This window comes from Podarcis tiliguerta, assembly GCF_965153285.1.
Source record: "Podarcis tiliguerta genome assembly, chromosome: 18".
In the NCBI taxonomy this organism is placed as follows: Eukaryota; Metazoa; Chordata; class Lepidosauria; order Squamata; family Lacertidae; genus Podarcis; species Podarcis tiliguerta.
The window spans coordinates 9,575,491-9,593,011 of NC_139551.1; the positions used below are offsets into that span (position 1 = coordinate 9,575,491).

Genomic DNA, 17,521 nt, shown 5'->3' on the forward strand with positions numbered 1-17,521 from the left:
AAGTCCTCCTGACTGGAGCAACATCCCCCGCTGTGTCCACTCTGGGCAAACAGGAAGTGTTGTACTTGACTGCTTTCTGTGACGTTACATCCCACAGTCTTTGCCACTTTGATTTGGAGCCGCATACTGGCCTTGTCCACATCTAGGTATTGCCGTTGCTCCCTTGGAGAAGACTCAAGAAACCATAACTGTCATGGGAAAGGTTAGGTTCATTCTGTGGGAATGTTCAGGGAGGCAGGGAGGATATATTGTTTAATTATTTCCTTCCCAACTTGTGTTAGCAAGTTCTATAATTTAGCAGAGTAACATTCCCCTTTTTAAATTTGCACAGTGGATAACATCTTTGCCAGGCTTGTATAAGCCTCTAAAATAAGTTTCCTCGTAATTCCCCTTTATTCCTTCATAAAACATTAGGCACAACACAGTATTGTATAAAATTATAAAAGAGTTTACTCACACACATTCTGTTCACAGATGGATCCCAGAAGGCAGACTTAAGTTACAAAATATATACACCTGCACTCTGTTCCCATAAGGAGATAGTTCCTTTGTCGTCTCTTGGCTGCAAGCCAAGATGCCAAGAGAGCATCTCAGGCTAAGAAGATGTTGCTTCTACAAGGAATGGAGTCAGAGAGAGATATGGCTGCCTCCCCTGTGCTGTTTTGTTACCTGCACTGGTGAGGTCATGCCCACCTCTGGTCACATGCAGAGGAAGTCTGTCCCAGCCCAGGAGGAAACAGGAGGTTCCGACTGGCTGGTCCAGACATCCCCTTTTATGTTCACTCTAGGAATGTTGTATTTGACTGCTCTGTGTTTCACATCCCACATATCCAAATATAACAATGTAGAGCAACGGTTGCCAAACTTTTTTGGGGGGACCTCACCCACTTGCTTCCACAAATGCACCCTTAGGGCCTCCTGCCTCTACCATACAAAGCGCAGAACAGTGGTTTGCATGAACCACTAATAGTGGGGTGGGAGAGTTAAAAAAAAAAAAATCACATCTGGTAAGCAATGTGTCCCTTTGGTTTCAGATAGTTCATGGGAAGACGAGTCTAAAAAGTCTGGGACACAAATTTTCACGGCCCTCTAGTGAATATGGTGGCTCATTTACCAGAAGTAATGCATTTCACACGCTTCGATATTTCTCCCCTGAAAATAGGGACGTCCTAAGGGACGCGGGTGGCACTGTGGGTAAAACCTCAGCGCCTAGGACTTGCTGATCGTATGGTCGGCGGTTCGAATCCCCGCGGCGGGGTGAGCTCCCGTCTTTCGGTCCCAGCTCCTGCCCACCTAGCAGTTCGAAAGCACCCCTAAGTGCAAGTAGATAAATAGGTACCGCTTTATAGCGGGAAGGTAAACGGCGTTTCCGTGTGCTGCGCTGGTGCTGGCTCGCCAGAGCAGCTGAGTCACGCTGGCCACGTGACCCGGAAGTGTCTCCGGACAGCGCTGGCCCCCGGCCTCTTAAGTGAGATGGGCGCACAACCCTAGAGTCGGACACGACTGGCCCGTATGGGCAGGGGTACCTTTACCTTTAAGGGAAAGCGGGGCATTCCGGGATCAAATCAGAAACCAGGGCGGCTTCTGTAAATCTGGGACTGTCCCTGGAAAATAGGGGGACTTGGAGGGTTTGGTGTTTAGTGTTAACTTTGGAAGTATCTACTCGATTCTGACCAAACATAGCCTCTCAGAGAAAAATATACATAGGAGACTTGGTTTGGGAAACTGGCTGTATCTGGGGTAAGGCAATATTGCCGCTGGTTGAGTGCCATTACACAAGGATATAGATACATGCAAGAATTTGCAAGCTTCCTCTGCATCATGGTCAGCGAGTCTGATAAAAAACAACATAGAATCATAGAATCATAGAGTTGGAAGAGACCACAAGGGCCATCGAGTCCAACCCCCTGCCAAGCAGGAAACACCATCAGAGCACTCCTGACATATGGTTGTCAAGCCTCTGCTTAAAGACCTCCAAAGAAGGAGACTCCACCACACTCCTTGGCAGCAAATTCCACTGTCAAACAGCTCTTACTGTCAGGAAGTTCTTCCTAATGTTGAGGTGGAATCTTCTTTCTTGTAGTTTGGATCCATTGCTCCGTGTCCGCTTCTCTGGAGCAGCAGAAAACAACCTTTCTCCCTCCTCTAGGTGACATCCTTTTATATATTTGAACATGGCTATCATATCACCCCTTAACCTCCTCTTCTCCAGGCTAAACATGCCCAGCTCCCTTAGCCGTTCCTCATAAGGCATCGTTTCCAGGCCTAGGACCATTTTGGTTGCCCTCCTCTGGACACGTTCCAGTTTGTCAGTGTCCTTCTTGAACTGTGGTGCCCAGAACTGGACACAGTACTCCAGGTGAGGTCTGACCAGAGCAGAATACAGTGGCACTATTACTTCCCCATATCTAGATTTCCTAACCCAACCCAAGTCTAGAAGAGCAGCTTCTGTTTACCTTCCAAGATCCTGGACAGCACCTTTGCCAGATTTTCGGTCAAGGACAGCTACTGCCTTCGCCACACAGACTTTCATGTGTTTCAAACCATTTGTGTTTTTCAAATCCCCCTCCCATATCCGTGTTAACCATCTGCTTGTGTGCATTGATGCAACATGGGGAGGAGAGACAGATGTTTTGATGTGGCGGCACGCACAATTGCACATCGAGTTTCCCTCGCTCCCCCTTGCGTCGAAGGCGATCTACGATGAGATGGTTTGCCAGCGAACCAGAGTGTGCGAACTTGCAGAGTTGTGCCGTCAAAATAACCTTGAGGCGACAAAACTGTGGGTCCCTGGCTTTCGTTTACAGTGTTTTACATGCAGTGTGTTCTCAGTAATGTTAAGTTGTGGGTGAACATATCAGACGACACAGCGATTCTTCAAACAGCTCTTGTTTATACACAGGCCAGGACAGAACTGAACTGAAGGGTTCAGTCAGCCTGCTTATATAGAGCTCCAGTACAATGTTACTGTAACAACTTTCTAAAACTATCCAATCCCTGAATGTCACTTTTGATCCCTTATTTGCATAACTATCTACAGTATCCCCCTGCTGGCCCAGGGTGAGAACTTCAGTACATAACAAGTAATGTCGGGGCAAGGGTGGGTGGCTGAGGGAGAGATAGAGAGAGAGTTGTAACCAAACTGATAGAACCGGAATCGGTGGCGCTCTCAAGAGTCCAACGCTTTTCCCAGCTCAGCCAACCAGTGCCGGTGATACTGACCTAGACGGATTGGTGGTTTAGCTCAGTGGAAGGCAACTTCCCTTGTGAACAAAGGACCTGAATCTTACTTGGTCCCCCAGCTCAGCAGTCTTGCATACAGTAGGATGCAAGTTCGATCGCATGCCTTCCAACATTTCCCCGATGAAAACAGGGACGTCCTAAGGAAAAGCGGGACCTTCCAGGGTCAGATCAGAAACCGGGACGGCTTCTGTAAACCCAGGACAGTCCCTGGAAAATAGGGACACTTGGATGCTTATATATACATTCCCAGAAAAGCCTGAAGAACTATTGCTAGGTTTGATAGGAGAGGATATTAAGAAGATGGACCAAAGATTATATATGTATGCTACAACAGCTGCCAGAGTTTTGATAGCCCAAAAATGGAAAACACAGGAGATACCAACTGTGAAGGAGTGGCAGACAAAGTTGGTCGAATACGCAGAATTAGCAAAACTGACCCATGGGATTCGTAGTCAGGAGGAACAAAGTACCAAAAAGAATGGAGCAAATTTATGGTCTATATAAGTGAGAACTGTAGAAATTTGAAGACGTTAGCAGGACTGAAATAAATCTTATGTCATGGTTTAGTTATTATTAAGGAACTGTGGAATAAGAAAACCTGTGGAAGGGAAGTCAACTGATCTATGGAGCGTAAAGTAAGGCAGATGTAAAAAGATTTGAAATATTTGTGTATTTTGTTGGTGTATTTGAAATGAAAACTTAATAAAAAAGCATTTTAAAAAAAGAAAAAGGAAATAGGGACACTTGGAGGGTCTGCATGGCACCGCCATGGAAGAGATGGAAATCTCTGGCTGCCAGTCAGTGCAGGCAGTATTGAACTAGATGGAGTGGGAAAGCGGGTCTGGCTCTGTATAAGATGAATTCCTATGTTCCTGCGCATAAGAGGGAGCCGCTGGCAGTGCCCCCCCCCCCCGGTTAGTATGTGCTGGGTTTTCGGCTATCCTCATACCTTCGACCCACAATTTGACCACTCCGGGGTGGGAATCTGTGGGTTCTGGGGAGCAGAGAAGGCGGTGTCTGTCTGGCGGTGTGACCCCCCCTTCCTATCTCTCATGTTTATTTAAACCTGTGCTGTTGTTTTGTCTCTGTTCCCTCCCCCCTCCACCCCGCCCCGCCCTTGCAGAGCCCAGAAGTAAGTTACTCTTCCGCCAGAATTTTTGTTTCACTGCATGGTTTGCCCGTCTTTGTCTCCACCCCTCCGGGAGGCCACAACGCCGACCCCATTCAGACACACACGCATGCCCAAGTTACGCACGCAAAGGTGCGCATCCCAACCGCGCTTCACCCCGGCCAGCCCTCGGCTAACCCAAATTTCTCTCCGTTTCGAAATGTGGACAGCGAGAGAGAGAGAGAGAGAAAAGAGAGAGAGAGTGTGAGAGTCAGAAATTTGGGGGTTCGTAGCATGCCAGTCCTCTGCCAACTTGCAAATGCCGTGTTTTTCTTCCCTCCCATCTCTCAGCACAAGCTGTTTCCATCTTTTGCCTGCGTCTCGCCACGTTGCTCTGATTTAGAGGCCAAGCAACGGAAGGGCTTTCTGGACCCATCCATAAGTGGGAGCGTCATTATGTCTCCATCTCACAGCACCCACATGGACCCTCCTGCCTGTATCGGGAAGTTTTTAATGTTTGACGTTTTACTATGTTTCCACAAGTGCTGTAAGCAGCCCAGAGCGGCTGGGGGAACCCAGCCAGCTTGGCAGGGTAGAAATAATAAAATTATTATTATTGTTATTATTATTATTATTAAACTGCTCCCTTCAATGTCATCATTGCTCTGCCCATCACAGCCTGGCAGATCCCATCTGAATTATTATTATTATTATTATTATTATTATTATTATTATTATTATTATTCTGAAGGTAAACAGCATTTCCGTGCGCCCTGGCACTTGTCACGGTGTCCCGTTGCACCTGAAGCGGTTTAATTCTGCTTGCCATATGACCTGTCTGTGGGCAAATGCCAGTTCCCTTGGGGAAGATGACTGTCGAACCCCATAGTCGAATTTGACTGGACTTAACCACCCGAGGGTCCTTCACCTTTAGCTATTGCTATTATAGCCCTCCCTTCCACGGGCCACAACCATGTAAACTCAACATTAAAAAAACACACAATCAAAACCGCAGCTGGGCTGTCGGGATAATGCAGCACATTTTCCGCATGTGACAAAAGCTGGGCAATGAAGGTGCCTTGTAGATCTCTGTGGGGAGGGAGATACGCGATGCAGGGGCTACCACAGAGAAGGCAATCTTTCTCCCCAAACTGCCACCCCCCCAAAAAAAAAGACTTCTGCAGGCAAGAGGGCCACCTCTGCTGTGTTTTCCGCTAGCAACAATGGCTATGTGATGCCTAGACAGTAATGCCTGTTGCTAGAAACCCACGGGAAGGGCGTGTTGGTTCTGTGTTCGAGTCCTGGTTGAGAGTCTCCCATAATGGGCATCTGGCTGGTCTCTTCTTATGTTCTTCACACGTGAGAGTCTGCAGTCTCTCAGATATTTGGGACCCGAGTCGTTTAAGGGCTGTAAACATAGTGTGAGCATCTTCAAATAACTCTATAATGTGAGATGATTCTCTCTCCCACCCCACCCTTACTTTCCCAATTTCCTGATAAGCCAGGCTGGGAAAGGTCCATTGAATCCATCCTTCGGACTGTCACAGGAGTATGCCAGTCAGTAATCACACAGATCAAAGGTGGAGTTAACTCGTTATTAGCAAAAACACCATCTCCACAGACTTGGCTGAGTTCCATGCCTGATGAGGAGAGCATCTCATTTCCGGTGGTCTTCCTCCATAAAATTCAGTTTCCGAAACTGAAAGTCCATTGCCCTCCTCTCCAGGGCTTTCCCCCCAAGCAATCAGAGACTGCTCCTGTCATCAGCCAACCTCTTCTCCACCCTTTTCATGCCTCTACTGGTTCTGGGAGACAAGCGGGGAGGAGATCTGGTTGCAGCACCTTCCCTGCCCTAATGCCTTCCGGATGCTTTAGAAGATACATCCATCCAGTTTGCATTTTCATGCAAATGTGACCTGATCCGTGCCCCAAATCCAAGAAGACAGCTCTCAGGGTGAATCAGACTAATATTTAAAAGCAGCACCATATCCCTAAAAGTGGTAAGGGGCCTCAAAATTTTCTAGTGGAGTGAAAACCCAACAGGGTTTCTCAAAAGCTGAGTGGCTGACCTCCAAGGCTCAGCTGAGACAGGAAAGTCTTCTCCAGTCCCCCAAAAACCTAGAGGTGGAGGGTCACTCCATGCTGAGAGAGGGCTCTTCTCTAAGCTGTCTCCACCCAAGCCAATGGTCTCGTGCCATTGGCTCCCTGCATGCCTGGGTGTGTGTGTGTTTGGATCCAGCAAGGCGGGATCTGGAATTGTGTGCATGTCTGTCTACGGTGATGGTGGGATCTCTTTCTCTCATCTCCTGTCTGTTCCACCTGCAGACCGCTGCTTCGTGCAACCCCAACCTCCTGCCCGCCTCCCCTCATCTTTAATCCCCGCTATCGTTTTTGCTTTCCAGGTTGAGGAGCGTGAAAATGGAACAGAGGAAGCTCAACGACCAGGCAAACACCCTCGTGGATTTGTCAAAGGTGAGCCACGCACGCCTGGGTGATGGAAACATCAAGCAATGCTTGGGTCTCTGCTTGAAGTACCGTATTTTTTGCTCTATAAGACTCACTTTTTCCCTCCTAAAAAGCAAGGAGAAATGTGTGTGCATCTTATGGAGCGAATGCAGGCTGCGCAGCTATCCCAGAAGCCAGAACAGCAAGAGGGATTGCTGCTTTCACTGCGCAGCGATCCCTCTTGCTGTTCTGGCTTCTGAGATTCAGAATATTTGTTTTCTTGTTTTCCTCCTCCAAAAACTAGGTGCGTCTTGTGGTCTGGTGCGTCTTAGAGAGCGAAAAATACGGTAATCACCTTGGGTTGGGGTAGAGGCTCAATGCCAGGGGTTGGAAGGTTTAATCCACGATTTCTGTGCTTTCCAGTGTCTGCGTCTGCGCAGACACGATTTTTGGCATCTGCACATGCGCAGATGCAATTTCCGGCGCTGCGGAAGCAAGCCCCCGTGCCACACTGTGCCAGTTTAGCGCAGTGGGCGGGGTCTTGCCAAGTGGGAGGCTCAGTTCAGGGGCGACTCGTGGGCTGGTTAAACGACCTTGGGTTGCCGACCCCTGCTCAATGCAATTCTTATCAAAGGCAAAGGTAAAGGTAAAGGGACCCCTGACAGTTAGGTCCAGTCGTGGCCGACTTTGGGGTTGCGGCACTCATCTCGCTTTACTGGCCAAGGGAGCCGGCGTACAGCTTCCGGGTCATGTGGCCAGCATGACTAAGCCGCTTCTGGCGAACCAGAGCAGCGCACGGAAACGCCGTTTACCTTCCCGCCGGAGCGGTACCTATTTATCTACTTGCACTTTGATGTGCTTTCGAACTGCTAGGTTGGCAGGAGCAGGGACCGAGCAACCCCATCGCGGGGATTCGAACCATGACCTTCTGATCGGCAAGTCCTAGGTTCTGTGGTTTAAGCCACAGCGCCACCCGCGTCCCCCTTATCAAAGGTAGCCAGCCCTTTATTCAGAACCATGAGGACTAGGCTCTTGCTTTATTTATAAGGGGAAGTTGCAGCATCTGTTCTACAGGGAAAAGCCCCCAGGTTTAATTCCTGATATTGGAAGGGTCTGGGAATGTCCCGCTGCTTGAAACCCTGGAGAGCTGTTACCTGTCAGTGGAAATGTTGAGCTGGATCAGTGGTTCCCAAAGTGGACAGAGGAAGGACAGAGGAAAGAAGGAAGGAAGGAAGGAAGGAAGGAAGGAAGGAAGGAAGGAAGGAAGGGGACGGGCTGGATGAGAGGCACCAGCTTTGGAACATCCTAGGAAACCCTCAGGACAAGAAGGCTCAGAGCCAGGGTGCTGAAGAGGTAACAGGGTTTAGTGAGCGGGGAGAGTATGGCAGAGAGGGAGGACCTCATCCTGCTGTGACCAGCTCCCCTCTCCGCTGGTCTCCCAGAATGTCAGAGAAATAAGTGGCTAAAGCAACTCAGTCAGATGGGTGGTGTATACTAATACTAATACTAATACTAATAATACTAATAATACTAATAATACTAATAATACTAATAATACTAATAATACTAATAATACTAATAATACTAATAATACTAATAATACTAATAATACTAATAATACTAATAATACAATTCAAAGTGTTGCTGCTGACCTTTAAAGCCCTAAACGGCCTCGGCCCAGTATACCTGAAGGAGCATCTCCACCCCCATCGTTCTATCCGGACACTGAGGTCCAGTGCCGAGGGCCTCCTGGCGGTTCCCTCACTGCGAGAAACCAAGTTACAGGGAACCAGACAGAGGGCCTTCTCGGTAGTGGCGCCCTCCCTGTGGAACGCCCTCCCACCAGATGTCAAAGAGAACAACAACTACCAGACTTTTAGAAGACATCTGAAGGCAGCCCTGTTTAGGGAAGCTTTTAATGTTTGATGTATCACAGTATTTTAATATTGTTTTGGAAGCCGCCCAGAGTGGCTGGGGAAACCCAGCCAGATGGGCGGGGTATAAATAATAAATTATTATTATTATTATTATTATATTACTACTACTACTACTAATAATAATAATAATAATAAATTATTACAGTGGTACCTCATGGTTAAGTACTTAATTCATTCCGGAGGTCTGTTCTTAACCTGAAACTGTTCTTAACCTGAAGCACCACTTTAGCTAATAATAATAATAATAATAATAATAATAATAATAATAATAATAATTTATTATTTGTACCCCACCCATCTGGCTGGGTTTCCCCAGCCACTCTGGGCGGCTTCCAACAAAGATGAAAAATACACTAAAATGTCACATATTAAAAACTTCCCTGAACAGGGCTGCCTTCAGATGTCTTCTGAATGTCAGGTAGTTGTTTATCGCTTTGACATCTGATGGGAGGGCGTTCCACAGGGCGGGCGCCACTGCCACCGCACCGCCGGAGCGCAATTTCTGTACTTATCCTGAAGCAAAGTTCTTAACCTGAGGTACTATTTCTGCGTTAGTGGAGTCTGTAACCTGAAGCGTATGTAACCCGAGGTACCACTGTATATTGTATTACTATAAATAAGTGGGGCCAGGGTGGTGGTTTGGAGCCGCCCCGCTCTCTCCTGGTGCAACGACCACCAACCCTTTCCCCTCCCTTTCTCGCCAGACGCAAAACGTCATGTACGACATGGTGTCAGAGCTGCAGGAGCGCAACGAGGACCTCGAGAAGCGCATCAGCGCCCTGGAGGGGAAGATCGACATGCTGGGCCTGACTCTCCACGCGCTCCCCAGCCTCGTCAGCCAAGCCATACGCCAGCAGCAGCGGGCCTTGCCTCGCACCTGCGGCACCTCCAACAGCTCCGAACGCTCCTGCTGGACTCCCACCCGCCGGCGAAAGTCTCCCTCCACTGCCCCTCACACATCCTCGGACAGCGGGTGATTGAAGGGTGCGGGCTCGCGCACCGGGGGCACCCATGGACTCGTATATGGCCATTGTGTGGCCGATTCCCCTCTGAGCTTTTTTCTGGAAAGCCCTGTACACAGACCTCCCCAAGTCCGCCGAGATGGGCCCGTGCCGCGGAAGACTCGTCGGGCACAGAAAACGGATTCCGAACCCGGTTCCAATGTAACATTATGCAAAGCTGGGGGTGTTTCTTTTGTTTGTTTGTATGTGGAGAGGGTGGGAGCAGGGCTTTCTTTTCCTCAGCCGGAATTCGCCGGAACTCAGTTCCGGCACCTCTCAGGCGGACGCCATTGCCATTCTAAGAGAACAAGGGAGGCGCCCATGGTGAGTGCTGGCACCTCTTTTTCTTGAAAAATAGCACTGGGTGGGAGGGGAATCCCATGTAGAAATTGCGCCAATTCGCAACAATCCCTTTTTTTTAAAAAAAGAATCCCTTCTCTCCCTTCCAACGTCAGCCATTTGGTCCCTAGCCATGCCCTCCACGGGAGCCATCTTGCACCATGGTCTCAACATTCAGCCTGGCAAGGGATGAGACTAGATGGGCCTTTGGTTCCCTTCCAACAGTACGGTTCTATCGTCCTGTGATTCCAAATGGGGACCTTTCAGGCGACAGTCTCCCACTCCACTCGCTCGTTTGCCTTTTCTCTTCCCAAACTGGAGAGAAATGCGGGCAAATGCCCATTTCTCATAAAACTATATATGGATTTAACATGTTTTGGAGCCATACATAAGTGCAAGGGTGGACTGAGGCAGCTGGGACCAGTGGCACGTGTATGTTGTTGTTTTTTTTGCTCTCCTTCCAAATCCTGTTCTGTCTCCTGGAAGAAAGAATAAGACCTGTTTTAAAGCAGGAGCAGAGAGCTCATCCTGAGGGCCCCATTTGCTGCTGGGAGGGCTTCTGGGGGCTACATGCCACTGTTGGGTGAGGCCGGGGGGGGGGAGTGGATAGAGCAATTGATGCAAAGTTTACTTTTATGCAATTGGCTGGTTTCTACGCACACTACACCTGTCATCCAGACATGCAAGGGGCCTCATCAGAATTCAAGGATGCACCCTAGGCAGACAAAAACACTCAAGCAAGGTGCAGAATGAGGGTCAATGAGGGGAGGGTTCCAGGGGCCAAATGGAGAGGCCTGGAGGGCCACATCCATCCCCTGGACCAGAGCTTCTCCACCCCCTGTTATAAAGAAATAAATATTGTGGGCTGTATCTAATGTTAATCCAGCTCACTGAAATTAATGAGCAAGCCCATTCAGTTTAAGAGGTCTAGATAGTTGGAGCCAACCCAGGGGTGTAGCGTGGGGGTGCCAGGGGTGCATTTGCCCCAGGCGCACAATTTTTGAGGGGGCATGAGCGAGGCACCCCCATGCAGGCAGTGTGGCCTGGCCCAGCACTCCTCTGTGCCTGACAAGGGTTGCGTCAACTGGCTGGGCTCCCCGCTGCATGGGCGGGCGGATGGGCGGCTCAGTGTGACCCCATTTGCTCAGGTGGGGTTGCAATTGCGTGAGCCCCAGGCACCGCGCACTGGCAACTGCCACTACACCACTGAGCTGACCCACCAGGCACCTATTGGCTAGTGCCTGTAACATCAATAGTGGCACACAATTCCTAATCTGATCCCCACAACCGCACAATAGCAGGTTTGTTAACAGCTTTTAAAGGGTTATTTTATTATTACTTAAATCGCTCTTTTTTTAAAGTAAGATGATAGACACTGAAAAGGGGGGGGGGGCGGAATCTAATGTCGGAGAGAGACAGAACATTCCACTTTCCCCCAACAGTAGAGTGAATGGCTTCTGGGTTCGAAAAACCTGTAAAATCAAATACCGTATTTTTTGCTCTATATTACTCACTTTTTCCCTCCTAAAAAGTAAGGGGAAATGTGTGTGCGTCTTATGGGGCGAATGCAGGCTGCGCAGCTATCCCAGAAGCCAGAATAGCAAGAGGGATCGCTGCTTTCGCTGCGCAGCGATCCCTCTTGTTTTTTCTAGCTTCTGAGATTCAGAATATTTTTTTCCTTGTTTTCCTTCTCCAAAAACTAGGTGCGTCTTGTGGTCTGGTGCGTCTTATAGAGCAAAAAATACAGTAATAAGGCTACAGGCCTCTCCTTACTCACCACAAGCAAGCTCACTGTCTCCTGTAAGATCCTATAAAATCCGTGGCACCAGCACACCAAAGGGAGCTTTTGCTGACGCAATTCCAAATGTAATCTAAAGGGGGATGACAGCAGCTCTTTGCACATGGGCAGTTGAAGTGATGTTGCATTGGAAATCAGCCCATCTGAACTGGGGGGAGTCATGTTTCCTGTCTCCAATACAAGGTCATTGGGCAGAAAGCGGTGGGTGTGGGGCTCTGGTGCCCTTCTGCCTTTGTGACTCAGTGGACGCACAAAACCTTTCTGGGGTCTTCCAAACATGGGTTGTCCTCCTCTTTTGTAACCTAACCGCCCTGTTTCCTCTCATACGCACACAAACACATTCCTCCCGCTTTCGTTTCGAAGACTTCCGGTTTGATCTCTTAAAACACTGTGCTGCTTTCTTGCTCTTGAATCGATCGATCGATTGTGAGTGTGTGTGTGTGTGTTTTGCGGGGAGGGTGGGGAGAGGCCGAAATTTGGTGGTGGTGGTGGGGAGGATTGCAACCCAACCTATTTTATAAGAATTAGGAAAGCGCGGAGGATGATCAAAGTTTTGTTTTGTTTTTCTATTAAAGGTTCTCTTGATTTCAAATTGGGATTGGTTTTTAAGAACATAGAATCATAGGGAAAATGCAGAGCTGGAAGGAACCACGAGGGTCATCCAGTCCAACCCCCTGCAATGCAGGAAACTGGCCCAACATGGGGCTCGAACCCACGACCTTGAGATTAAGAGTCTGCTGCTGAGCTACCTAGAGAACATACAACAAGACTTCCTGGCGTGCGGCAAGGCACACCCACATCAGTCTCACGTCCCACCGGTGGGATCTGGGGAGGCTCACTCCCCTTTTTGGAAAGACGAGTCCTGCAGGATCAGACCAAAGGGCCATTTGCTCTGGAATCATAGAATCACAGAACGGTAGAGTTGGAAGGGACCCCCAGGGGTCATCTAATCCAGCCCCCTGGCAATGCAGGAATCTCAGCCAAAGCATCCATGACAGATGGCCATCCAACATCTGATTAAAAACCTTCAACTAAGGAGAGTCCACAAGGTAGTCCAGTCCACTGTCAAACAGCTCTTACTGTCAGAAAGTTCTTCCAGATCTTTAGTCAGAATCTCTTGTCTTTGTTTCTTGAAGCCGTGGGTTCGAGTCCTACCCTCTGGAGAAGGAGAATCAAGCTTGTTCCCTCTTCCATGTGACAGCCTTTAAGATATTCGAAGATGGCTCTCAGTCTTCTCTTTTCCAGGGTAAACATACCCAGCTCCTTCAACCGTTCCTCATCAGGCTTGGCTTCCAGAATCCTGTCTTCCAAAGTGGCCTCATAGAATCATAGAATCATAGAGTTGGAAGAGACCACAAGGGCCATCGAGTCCAACCCCCTGCCAAGCAGGAAACACCATCAGAGCACTCCTGACATATGGTTGTCAAGCCTCTGCTTAAAGACCTCCAAAGAAGGAGACTCCACCACACTCCTGGGCAGCAAATTCCACTGTCGAACAGCTCTTACTGTCAGGAAGTTCTTCCTAATGTTTAGGTGGAATCTTCTTTCTTGTAGTTTGGATCCATTGCTCCGTGTCCGCTTCTCTGGAGCAGCAGAAAACAACCTTTCTCCCTCCTCTAGGTGACATCCTTTTATATATTTGAACATGGCTATCATATCACCCCTTAACCTCCTCTTCTCCAGGCTAAACATGCCCAGCTCCCTTAGCCGTTCCTCAGAAGGCATCGTTTCCAGGCCTTTGACCATTTTGGTTGCCCTCCTCTGGACACGTTCCAGTTTGTCAGTGTCCTTCTTGAACTGTGGTGCCCAGAACTGGACACAGTACTCCAGGTGAGGTCTGACCAGAGCACAATACAGTGGCACTATTACTTCCCTTGATCTAGATGCTATACTCCTATTGATGCAGCCCAGAATTGCATTGGCTTTTTTACCTGCGGCGTCACACTGTTGGCTCATGTCAAGTTTGTGGTCAACCAAGACTCCTAGATCCTTTTCACATGTACTGCTCTCAAGCCAGGTGTCACCCATCTTGTATTTATGCCTCTCATTTTTTTTGCCCAAGTGCAATACTTTACATTTCTCCCTGTTAAAATTCATCTTGTTTGTTTTGGCCCAGTTCTCTTGTTTTTGGCCTCAGGGGAAATGGAGGCAGTAGCCCTCCCTTCCGGTTGTCCTCAACTCATTCCAGCATCAGTGGTAGACTACACTTATAAACAGGGAGTAGTGGCGGACTTGGGGTCTCAAATTTCAGTTGTGCCCCTTGTGACACCAAAGTTCAGGGGCTCCCACACACACACACCTCTCGCCTTTTATTCTACATCACAGTTGCAGCAGCCCCTGTTATTCTTTGTCATGGGTTGACACAGTGACCCCCTTGGAAAGGAAGACTGGAGATTTCCATGTTTTTAAGTATCCTTGGAAAGAGCTTTTGCCAACCTAAACCACATGGACCATTTTATGAGTCCTGGAAAAGAATGATTCAGCCTTATAGGCTTCTCCCATCAGAAAAAGGTTCGTAGCTCAGTGGCAAATCACCCACTTGGCATGCAGAAGGTCTCAGGCTCAATACCCGGTGGTAGGGGTGGGAGAGACAATATTGAGCTGGTTGGACCTGTGCTCTAACAGCTTCCTGTGTTCATTTGAAGAGCAGGCAGAGCTCAGCACATCATGGCTAGTACCCGTAACATCACCAACCCACCATTGATCTCCAGAGCAATTTTGCCCCTGGTGGAAAAGGGGGCAAAGTGTGCAATGAACAACCATTAATATAACCGGTGGTGGTTATTATTATTATTAATTGTTATTATACCCCGCACATCTGGCTGGGTTTCCCCAGCCACTCTGGGCGGCTTGCAGCACAATCTAAAAACATCAAGCATTAGAAACCTCCCGATACAGGGCTGCCTTCAGACGTCTTCTAAAAGTTGTGTAGCTCTTTTTATCTCCTTGGCATCTGAAGGGAGGGCGCCACTACCAAGAAGGCCCTGCGCCAGGCTAATAATGAAACGAGAGGGAGAACGCGGCAACAAGCAGGTGACCTCCATTAGGAGCAACTGCTGCAGAGGCACAGCAAAGCCCACCTGTTGCTCTCTGTGCAAGGAGCTTGAATGCCACTAGGGTTGAGAGACGCTCTTGTCTGAAGCTGCAGCCACTCAGACAGTGCAGACCGTGCTTGAGATGGATGCAACAAGAGCATCTCTGAATACGCCAGTTTCCAAGGTTCCTATTGCACAAGAACACCATTGAGAAGAGAAGCCACAGCTTTTCGTCAAGGCTGAAGGTGCACAACCTTTGTCCAGAGTAGTGCAGTCCGTAAGAACATGAGAAGAGCTTGTTGGATCAGGGCCCATTTATTTATTTATTTAAAAAAAAATTAAATTAACTTTTCAAATTTTACAAATTCTTTTACACAACCGCCAGAATACATATCTCATCTCCGTGGACTTCCCACCCAACCATCAAGCATACGCTTTAACATAACCGTGATTTTTTTTCAAATATTCCACAAAGCATTGCCGTTCTTCAAGAAATGTTTTCTTCGTTCTGTTCTTGAATTCTCACGGTTCGTCTAACCATCTCAGCATATCCCGTCTTCATAAGCCATTCTTTTTTTGCGTGTGACAATAATATTTATTAATTTTCATCAATAGACATAACAAAAAAGAAAATATACAACAACACAATAGAAAGGTGAAAAAGAAGAAGAAGAAACAACAAACTTAAAATACCTAAATAGAAAAAAAAAGAAACTCAATTAATTAATTAGAATCCATTTTCATAAACATTTTGGTTGACTTCCTCTAATCTCCTCCATCTGAATTTCCTCTTAATTTGAATGTAGCAGTTTCCAATATCATTATTTCATAAAACAATATTACAGCCGTATTCCAATTTCTTTACCTTTCTTACAATACATTTTCTTATTTATATATTTAAGTCTAATTTAATTCTAGGCCTGATTGGTTCTTTCAAGTGGTTATATATCTTTAATATTAGAATATTTGTTCAAATAGTCTTTAAATTTCTTCCAGTCTTCTTGGTAGTCCTCTTCTTTCTGGTCGCGGATTCTCCCGGTGTGATCAGCCAGCTCCATAAATTCCATCATCTTCATCTGCCATTCTTCTACCGTTGGTAATTCTTATGTTTTCCATTTTCTGGCTAGTAAAATCCTAGCAGCCATTGTGGCATACAAAAATACTTTCACATCTTTTTTGGGCAATTCAATACCTACTATCCCAAGGATAGTAAGCCATAAGCCATTCTTCTTTCGTTGGGCCTCCTGTTCTTTCCATTTTTGTGCATAGACTATTCTTGCCACCGCGGAGGCATACATAAATTAAACAATTCCTTCGGAAGCTGTGGTCCAATGATACCTAAGAGAAAGGCCTCAGGTTTCTAGGAAACCACTACTTTAAAATAGTTGAGCATCCTCTTCTCAGAAGCATGTAGGAAACCCGCAAGCACGATCCGAGCACAGGAGCAACTCTCTCCTCGTGAGGTGCAGAGTAACTGGTCTTCAGAAGCATTGCAGAGCAACAGCTGTCATGGCCAGGAGCCTTCTTTCGGCCTCTCCTCCTCCTCCTCTGTCTAGGTAAAGCTAAAGGGACCCCTGATCATTAGGTCCGGTCGTGGCCGACTGTGGGGTTGCAGCGCTCATCTCGCTTTATTGGCCAAGGGAGCCGACGTCCAGCTTCCGGGTCATGGGGCCAGCATGACTAAGCCGCTTCTGGCGAACCAGAGCAGCGCATGGAAACACCGTTTACCTTCCCGCCGGAGCAGTACCTATTTATCTACTTGCACTTTGACATGCTTTCGAACTGCTAGGTTGGCAGGAGCCGGGACTGAGCAATAGGAGCTCACCCCGTTGCGGGGATTCGAACCACAACCTTCCAATCAGCAAGCCCTAGGCTTTGTGGTTTAACCCACAGCACCACCCGCGTCCCCCTCCTCTGTCTAATCCTCTTTTAAAGCCATTTGATGGGAGTTGTAGCCGAACCATTTTGGCCAGTCGCCATATTGGTGATCCCTGCAGTCGTTTCATATCTCGGAGTTCGCCAGCTCTGCGGATAAACTGATGTTACAAAAATTTTTAGTCATAATTGCCCAGGGTCCTCTAAAAAGAACTGGGAACTGGATATGATCCTTAGAAGAAGAGCTCTGTTTAGACCTGTATGCTTGCCTGCCTGCCTGCCTGCTTGCTTGCTTGCATGTGAGAGAGCATAGCTGTCAACGTTTCCCTTTGTTAAAGGGAAATTCCCTTATTCCGAATAGGATTCCTCGCAAGAAAAGGGAAAGGTTGACAGCTATGGAGAGAGAAGGGGAGAGAGAGAGACCGTGGAAAGCTGTTTTGGTTATTAAGGGCTCCCAACTTCTTCTTCTTCTTCTTCTTCTTCTTCTTCTTCTTCTTCTTCTCCTCCTCCTCCTCCTCAGTGCTTTTTTTCTGGGGGGTGCGCAGGGGTACGCATACCCCTAAACATTTTGTGAATCTGCGTTTGGCCTCATTGAGGGACAGTATTTCAATATGAGTAGGAAAACGAGAGTACCCCTAAACATTTTTTTAGAAAAAAAGCACTGATTATTATTATTATTATTATTATTATTATTATTGTTAAATTTGTATACTGCCCTATACCTGCAGGTCTCAGTGCAG

General features: G+C 47.7%; 1 protein-coding gene across 3 annotated transcripts in view; it reads left to right on the forward strand.

Annotated features, from left to right (window-relative positions):
- The window catches only part of KCNN1 (potassium calcium-activated channel subfamily N member 1), an 85,951-nt gene extending 73,488 nt beyond the window's left edge, over nucleotides 1-12,463 (forward strand). For 2 of the 3 annotated variants that reach the window (XM_083421669.1, XM_083421670.1), the window contains exons 8-10: nucleotides 6,754-6,823; nucleotides 9,438-11,562; nucleotides 11,821-12,463. In XM_083421669.1, the coding sequence (XP_083277795.1) occupies nucleotides 6,754-6,823; nucleotides 9,438-9,710 (343 nt within the window). In that variant the 3' untranslated portion in view covers nucleotides 9,711-11,562; nucleotides 11,821-12,463. The remainder of the gene's footprint in view (nucleotides 1-6,753; nucleotides 6,824-9,437; nucleotides 11,563-11,820) is intronic. The other variant, XM_083421671.1, reaches the window with a different exon arrangement.
- The last annotated feature ends 5,058 nt before the right edge of the window (nucleotides 12,464-17,521 follow it).